The sequence below is a fragment of the Oryctolagus cuniculus genome, chromosome 16, assembly GCF_051225735.1.
Source record: "Oryctolagus cuniculus isolate XC-2025 breed Fujian yellow rabbit chromosome 16, ASM5122573v1, whole genome shotgun sequence".
NCBI lineage: Eukaryota > Metazoa > Chordata > Mammalia > Lagomorpha > Leporidae > Oryctolagus > Oryctolagus cuniculus.
The window spans coordinates 78879490-78888524 of record NC_142882.1 but is presented as its reverse complement, the minus strand read 5'-3'; the positions used below and the strand labels follow the sequence as shown (position 1 = coordinate 78888524).

Below are 9035 nucleotides of genomic sequence, written 5' to 3'. Positions count from 1 at the left end.
CTTTCCAACTGTAGCTTTTCTGCATTCTCATTATATTTAATTAGGTTTAGTCTTTCTCCAAAACTATATTAGAACTGTTGCAATCATTAGTTTTTAAGCTCTAATACGATGCTGGACAGAACAAGTCTGGTCTCAAAATAATGAAAAAAAAATAAAAGGATGTAATGCTTACTTACCCTAGATTTCTTTGCTATTCTCTCTTAAGCCTAAACAATATACATTGACAGTTGCGTATAGTTTTTGTGCTAGCAATGGTATGAGAACTAAGTTTATAATCAAATTGAAGACTGAAGGTGGTTACAAGACTTTGATATTTTTGCACAGGATTTCTAATCTCTGCTTTTGGATTATCCCCCTGTTGCACTACAAACAAGATGGGATGTCAGGGCCATGGCAGAAACTCAAAAGCAAGCATGGAATGATCAGGAGACAAGATGAATGAATGAAGAGATGAACAATATATTTCTGTAGAAAAATAATGCAAATATACATCTTTTTGCTTTTCACATACTCTATTAATTTATACACACATACACATATATATATAACATAAGCATTTCACATCATTTTGGCACTATGTGCAATTCTATTTTAAGCTATTTTGTTTTCTTCAGCCCCTACTATATTAGCACAATAACACCTAAAATATTTTAGCAATATATTATCACATTTGTACTAGAGCTGCCTGAAATACTGTTTTTCATGTCTGTAAACAAAAATAGGAATGTTAATACATAACACTGTGATTGAAAAAATACCTTCTTTTCAATTCCTCCCTTACATGCAGTAAAGGAGACTTAAACTACTTTAGTATCCAAAATACATTTTCACTGGAGAAATAGAATTTTTCTCTGAGTGCACTAAATGTGTAACCAGAGCAAATCAATTGATTGTTTTTCCACAACTTAATTGCTTCTGAAAGGCAGTGGCATAAATGATATAGATGAGACTGGAGATTTGGAAAGTTTCAACTTATTTAGCATCCAAATTAAATGAGAACTATTACTGTTGCAAATTCACAAATTAATTTCAGATGCCAGTGATGATTCCAGGTTATTCAGGGATTTTCAAAGATCTTATGCTGAGAACTAAAGAGATGTGGAAATAAACTACTGGGTTTTAATGAGAAATTTTACTTTGAACATGAATTAATATGGTTAAACTTGTAGGAGTTACATTTTTCCCCTCCTGTTTTGCTAATAGCAGCAAACAAGAGGTCAACCACAAACTGATTTCCAATTAGCACTACTGAATCTTCCTGGGAACGCCAGATCTTGTTAAGCTTTGAAGCAGGGTGGAAGGCAGTTAATGGACTTATATGGAGTCTTGTAATTACCAGTCTTAAACAAATTTGTCTTTTACTGCTAGATAGCACCCAAGGGCAAGAGGTAATCTGCTTTATAAACCTTGGAGTGATTTGCTTTATAAATCCTGGAGTTTAGGAAAGTGGAAAACTCTTTTAAGAGCATTTTGTTCCATGAAGAATTATGATTTTGGCAGTTTTCTGAAAAATTTTGTGATGGATTCTTTGTGACCTCCGTTTATAATGTCAGCAAACAAAGCACAGTCAACATTAGACCAATTCCTTACAGCACTCTGGGCCTGCCCAATGGACAGGCTTATCCAAAGCCAAGCTGAACACGTACTATTACCAGCAAATTGAATCTAAATTTGTCTTTCAAAGCATTAGGTCTTCCTGCCAGATGCAGGTCTCTTCCCCTCTTCCCCCGCGTGCTTAGTCATCTTGATGTTAAAAAGCCACTGTGTCCACAGAGGTCGTGTAATTTGTGCGGTTTACACTGTATGGATGGTAGAACATTTCAATACATCAGAATTGATCGAAATAAAAAGATTAAAAATCAGATCCATAGCCAAATACAGAAAGTCTGATTCAAAATCTAGAGTTAAAAAGAAAAAATATTGACAGTGATTTTAATTTTTCAAAGGTATAAATGGCTCAAGATTAACAAGGAGCACCCTGTATCTGCACTAGGTCAATTTGTGTTTTTCTTGGATACCTTGCTTGTACTACTATGTCATCTGCATTTCAGTCTTGGGTGAATGATGGAGTTCACAAGTTGCAGTGGGAGACTCCATTCCTAGACTGTCTCCCAGAGCAATAGTACCAAGGATAACTCTCTCCAGATTCACTATGGACAAATTCACTTACTAATTCTTCACAAATGATATGCTCAGCTCCTGGAGGAGGGGGGTCACTTTAAATGCATGGTCTATCTTTCCCCCAGGTGATGAAGGCTCAGTGAGCACGATGCTGTGTTGGCTTCACAGTCAAGCAGATGACTCTTGCTCGATGATGTTCAAGGGGATGATCTCGGCACCCTCCTCGCCTAGGCTGTGGGCCGGGTCGTTCCTGGGCTCCTGGTGGTAGATATAAACGGGGATGCCGCCTTCCTCAGCCGAGGCTGCAGTGCGGGAAACGGAACGGTGGGCGGGGCGTCTTCCCCAGCGCTGGTTCCATTGGATTTTAAACTGTACCCATTGGCGCTTCACGGTGGTCTGGACCTGGAAAAGAGAAGGGGTTTCGTTTCCACATGGTTGTTACGGATGACCCACGTGAAGGTTATGAGCACACATAACACCCATCAGAGGCTGAGGGAGGCCGAGCTGCAATTCTGCTCTTGAGGGCTGTGTGGTATTTGCTGTGGCTGTGGACTACGCACTCTTGGAAGCAGAATTTGCAAACTGGAGGACTGCGTTGTCACTGGGAAGGCTATTTGCTACTTTTGAGCACAGGCTGCTTGAGCTCTTAAATCCAATGAATGAAAGTTGATTGGTTTTCATGATGTGGCTTACGAGTGCTATCGGGGGAAAGGTTTGGGAAACCATTTAGAGGGCAGAGGATCTCCCAGCCACTTAATAGTCAGGAAAATGTGTGTCCGGCACAGTTCTGGGTTTGATGGTGAGGGCCTCATCCTGTGGATTTTCACTTATCCAACATGGCTTATGGTGCAGTGTGTCAGATAAAACTCTGATTTTAATGCAGTGCCAATTTTGTAAGAACAAAATCTCAAACCCATAGGCAGGTTGCTAAACAGTTTTATAAATATGATAAGCTACCTATTGAACACAAGGAGGAGAGAAGATGCTGAAGTCGGGAAACTGTAAATATGAAATCTCTAATATGACAACTTCAACCAGCAGACCAGGAACCTGCTGCTTGGGCTCTGCTCTTTCAGGAACTACAGTTCATCTGTAGTTCTGAGAGTTTCTATTGCTTAGTACATAAAACATTTGTGTCATTCCATGGTTCATTCTGCTGTTAAACACAAGTATACCTGCTACATAGGAGAGAGAATCTGGGAGAAATATAAGTTATCTAGCTAGCTGATCATGGAAAACCATTTTACCTATATTTGTAAATATCTAAAAGATAAAAATGACAGAAAAACCTAATGGCACAAAACTGTTTAATATAAGGCTGAATGCTTCTGTGACAAATGCTTTTTTCTGTTTACATTAAAAGTAACATTGTCCCCTGAGAGACATACAATTGTCATATAATTTTAAATATCTTACTTAGAAAGCAAAGTTCAATGATCCAGGAAAAGCAAGTCAAGAAGGCATGGGATTTGTAAGTGGAGATACATCTTCACACAGCAAAGCAAGATTCAAGATGACAAATGGTAATCAACATAATCTGGTATTCTAATTTTATTTAAGAGACTAAGACAAGATGTTTCAGTGCTAAGGAGTGAGGTGTATCCTGCAGCTGAACTTGGCACTGACAGAAACCACACAGAATGAAGGATGATGGCCCGTAGAAGTTAAGTGACTACCGATGGCTTACTATGCACCACAGTGCAAGCACTGGATTTGTGTTAAGTTGTTTGATCCTCACAAGAGCCCTGTAAGAAGGGCACTATTGCTATCTTCACTTTGTAGATGAGTAGCTGAGGTCGTACAATGTGTCTGCAGTAAGACAGTGACAATGTGGTAGTCTCAAGTGAAGCCCAATTTTATTTTGGTTGTGCTGTTTAGAACCTAGAAACCATCAAATGTCTGTCTGAAGCATTGGGAAATATACTGGTTCAATGTATTTTTGGATTAGCAATGATCCCAGGTAAAGGAAATCAATAGTTTCCATGAATTCATCATCTTCCAAATACAAAGACTATCCTCATAGCTAAAACTTACACAGGTATTCCAAGGTAGACAATGACAAGTTTAGAGTGAGTTTGCAAAAGTGCCCAGTAGATAAAAGTTAATTGTTTTCTTATCTGTCCTTTCAAAATAATCCTCATCAGAAGATCCATATATGTTAAGCTTGAGTACAAAAGGTGTAGAGCCTTTTCTGGTTTTCCAAAATTATTTTTACAGAAAGGTTATAATTTTGGGATGCAATTAGAGAAAGTAATGAACCTATCTCTCTACGTGGGGATGACAATCTGCTTCCATTTGTAAAAGACAGTCAGTAGTTAAACATGGGGCGTTACCTCCTACAATACCACAGGTTGAGCCTGAAACTGCTTTGTTGACAAGAAAAAGAGCAATGAACCTTTTGAACAAAAAAAAAAAAAAAAAAAAGGGAGTACCTAGCTGCTCCCCCAAAGCAACAGAAATATTAGGAATTGTCAAATGAGATAGACAGCATATAAAGTTTTGAATGAAATAAATTCATCACTCACTTGAGAAGAACACAAATTGCTTTACTTTTTTCTCCTGACTGTACAAATGCATTTACAGCTTTAAGAGTGAGCCATGGTGTGATGGTTTGAAGACATTGTTCCAGCTGACTCTATTACAAATGAGGGTGAGTTTCCTGGCTGAGCCTCAGCCATTGCAGGCATTTGGGGACTGAGTCTACAGATGGGGGAGTTTTCTCTAATTTATTTAAAAAAAAAGAGCTATAGAAGGTAGGTGTTTGGACTCAGTTCTTACATCCAAAAGGAAGAAAATCAGGTTGGAATCTTTGTGGTTGGATCTGAGTTGTTTTGACTTTGCCCTTTCTCTGTTAGGTGCACATTGACTGGAACATAAGGTTTATCTTATCTCGGGAGTTTTTACCTAATGAACGAAAAGATGTAAGTCTACTTCCTCACTATTTCAGTTAAAAATAAGTTTTTTAACTTTTATTTAATGAATATAAATTTCCAAAGTACAGCTTATGGATTACAATGGCTTCCCCCCACCCCATAATGTCCCTCCCACCTGCAACCCCCCCTTTCCCGCTCCCTCTCCCTCTCCCCTTCCATTCACATCAAGATTCATTTTCAGTTCTCTTTATATATAGAAGATCAGTTTAGCATATATTAAGTAAAGATTTCAACAGTTTGCACCCACATAGAAACACAAAGTAAAAAATACTGTTTGAGTACTAGTTATAGCATTAAATCACAATGTGCAGCACATTAAGGACAGAGATCCTACATGAAGAGTAAGTGCACAGTGACTCCTGTTGTTGACTTAACAAATTGACACTCTTGTTTATGGCATCAGTAATCACCCTAGGCTCTAGTCATGAGTTGCCAAGGCTATGGAAGCCTTTTGAGTTCACCGACTCTGATCATATTCAGAGTCAGGTCGTAGTCAGAATGGAAGTTCTCTCCTCCCTTCAGAGAAAGGTACCTCCTTCTTTGATGACCTGTTCTTTCTACTGGGATCTCACTAGCGGAGATCTTTCATTTAGGGTTTTTTTTTTTCCAGAGTGTCTTGGCTTTCCATGCCTAAAATACTCTCATGGGCTTTTCAGCCAGATCCGAATGCCTTAAGGACTGATTCTGAGGCCAGAGTGCTGTTTAGGACATCTGCCATTCTATGAGTCTGCTGTGTATCCCACTTCCCATGTTGGGTCATTCTCTCCCTTTTTTATTCTATCAGCTAGTATTTGCAGACACTAGTCTTGTTCATGTGATCCCTTTGGCTCTTAGTCCTATCATTATGATTAATTGTACGTTATCCCTCTTAGTATTTTTTTGTTTGTTCTACTTAATACTTTTGGTTGAATACTGTAATCAATACACAGTTATTCTTAAGTGTTGAAACTTAACTGAAAAGTGATTGCTGTTAAATATAAGAGTGGGAATAAGAGAGGGAAGAGATGTGTAATTTGGGACATGCTCAAGCTGACTTGCCCCAAATGGTAGAGTTAGAAACATACCAGGGGATTCCAATTCAATCCAATCAAGGTGGCATGTACCAATGCCATCTCACTAGTCCCAGTGATCAATTTCTGTTCACAGTTGATCATAATGATAGGACTAAGAGCCAAAGGGATCACATAAACAAGACTAGTGTCTTCAGTTAAAAATAATTCTAAAAAGCACTGTGAATTCATTTGGAACTTAGAAAGGAATTATAATTTTAAGTGGTTTTATGATTGGCAGCTGGAACCTTATTAATCAGATGCTCAGGGATGTTTCTACTATTGACAAAGTTAAGCACTCCAAAAGGGTAAAAATATTATCAGCAAAATCTCTACTTGTCTCTCTACTTTTAGAGACTTTACATGCTCTATAATTTGAAGTATTTAAGTATGTCATTGTAATAACAGGGCTTTTAATTCCCTTTGGTTACCTACTTTCCTGTATTGTGGAATATTTTTTATTCTAAAATATATAATGTTCAAAAATTAAACATTTTTAAATATTCCTAAATAATATTCTCAAATAACATTCCCCTGCATCTCCCCCATTAAGCCAAGAGCATTCATTGTTTCAAGAACAAGTTGGATTCTATCTAGAAGAATGGTCTTATGCTGCTGGGTTTAGATCCCACACTTTAAGTACTACCTTGGGAACTCAGAAATCTATCTTCATCCCAGACCTGCTGTTGGTGGGGCCCAGCAAACCTTCCAGATGATTCTGATGCACACTCAAGTGTGAGGATACTCAGATAGAACAAAGAAATTATTGCTTGGGTTTGAGTCCAAAAGCTCATTTTCTTGTCTATGGAAAAACAATAGTTATGAAAACTAGGTTTTATTGAGCAAGAGAAAGAATTTCTAAACAGGAATGCTCTTTGCATATGTAGTGAAAAGCTTACTGATCTGAAAATTGAATTTCACTAAAAGCCATGATACAGAGAACATACAAGGTGTGACTTAGGGAGAGTCTCAGAAGTGAGAGTACAGAGCCCTTCTGGTCCTGAGAAAGAAGGGAGGGAGAAAAACGACCTTGCATTTCTCATGACGTAGCTGGGAAAAATGGGGAGAGGGTTAATTTGCTTTCTTAGTTACACCCCATTCAAGCAGGTCCGTCTTTTTGATTCTGATAGCCCTGCAAAGAAGTGTCACATTGTCCCTGGTAACACGTCCAACTGGTGACCGAGCAGTGGAGTGGCAATGTCACAGAGTCTGCATGGCATGAAGAAGCTCTTAAGTGCTGCATAGCAAAGAAGTCTGGAACTGAAATAAGACAGTGGCTTGGTCAAGGAGGCTACAGCGTGAAGGGAGCTGGCGTGACTTGGTATCAGTGGCACTTCTGGACAAAGGCTTTGGAAGTGTCTGTATTTTTTTCCAGAGAGGCTGGTGGAACAGGGGACATGAACATTTGTGATATTAAGGTGAGATTCTTCCAGTCATGCTACGTTCACCTACAAACAATCCACAAGGCATGGACAACAGCAAGGAACACAAGAAAGGATGAAAATCCAGGGGTTGTCAGTATCTCTCTTGTGAGCTGCTATTTGGAAACCACTTTGTTGCTGTCATCTTTCTGAGGTCTCTTAGATGCCTCAAATTTTACTATTATATTTGGATCCTAAATGTCCATACACCTGGAAGAACTGTTGTAGAAAATGTATTCCCTCATGGACAGCTCTTGATTCCTATTATTTTAATTCTCAATTCTTTCCCTGCTTCTAGTCTACCTATGGACCCTCTAAGACCCATTTTCATAAGATTCACTGGTAATATTACTGATATCAGTTGTGCAATGAGGAGATACAAATTTTAATATATTAGCCCCTTGATCCCTGCTAAAATTCGATTCAGCCAAAATTCCATCATAGCTCTATCTCAATTGCAGCCAGAAATAACTTCCTGCAAGAGGGAGTGCCTGGCCTATATTCACATGGTAAGGTGATGTGTATACAGAATACCCAGCTGAGACCTGGATGCCTGAAATCGCTGGGACTGTGATATTACCTTCGGCACGGGACAGTTTCTGTATTATTGGAAATGTCACACTTGTACCTCCTGTAATAGGGAACTTAAGGGAAATGGTTTCTTTAGTTCAAGAAAGTTAACATACTCGAATGAATGAGACATTTCAGTTGTTAGGAGTACCTCTGGGTTTGTTTGTTGTTTGATACTTCCAATGACAGCATCATAGTTGACTCAATAAATATTGCAGTAGTTTCACAAATGTTTGTAAACCTCTCGTGCTTTTCAAGATATTCCCCTCCTGAATCTGATTTTTATGTGAGACCTGGTTTAACACTATTTTAGATCAAAAAATTTGCATGACCACTGTAACAACTCGGAATGCACACATATATATTCACAGAAGTTAACATAAGTCAGGTTCAAGTTATATATGCTTATTACTCTTTACTGTTCTCAGCAAGGGAGAGCTCACATTAAAAAGAGGTCTTAGGAACCTAGTCTAACCGCTAGCAATAGTGAATGCACAAGGTTTTTTGTTGAATGAAGGAATTAGTTGGTAGATGAAGGATAGAATTAAATGTTCCAATGGAAAGAGAAAATATGAAAAATGAAAACCTTGCCACACTGGGGATGGAGATGAGCAACAGGTCATAGGGCAGCAAAATGTTTAAAGAAATAAGGAATAGAGAAAAAGCATCAGCTGATAATGCATGGAAATAGTCCTAGTTACTAACAGGGAAACATGGTGACATTCATCTTCCATAAAAATTATTCAGAGTAGGAATCTAAAATCCAAAATGCTTTTTCATTAAGTCTTGTAGTCTTAGAAAAAAAATGTTCTGGAGGAGTGCTAGAGAATTTAACTGGGAGTCAGAAGGGTTCCATTCCTCGTTTATAACCCTGACTATGTTTGGGGTATTCAGCAAGTCCCATGATCTTTATGGAGCTTAGATTTCTCACCTGAAAATTA

General features: G+C 38.4%; 1 protein-coding gene and 1 long non-coding RNA gene across 4 annotated transcripts in view; one reads left to right on the top strand and one right to left on the bottom strand.

The window, feature by feature from the left end:
• Window positions 1-437: 437 nt before the first annotated feature.
• Window positions 438-9035, bottom strand: part of CALCR (calcitonin receptor) — a 167052-nt gene continuing 158454 nt past the window's right edge. For 2 of the 3 annotated variants that reach the window (XM_089315013.1, XM_008261488.4), the window contains one exon: window positions 440-2523. In XM_089315013.1, the coding sequence (XP_089171139.1) occupies window positions 2290-2523 (234 nt within the window). In that variant the 3' untranslated portion in view covers window positions 440-2289. 3 annotated transcript variants of the gene reach the window in all.
• LOC127492628 (uncharacterized) lies at window positions 4641-7374 on the top strand. Its single transcript, XR_011383212.2, has 3 exons — window positions 4641-4771; window positions 4977-5042; window positions 7234-7374. It is a non-coding gene; the product is annotated as an uncharacterized LOC127492628 (long non-coding RNA).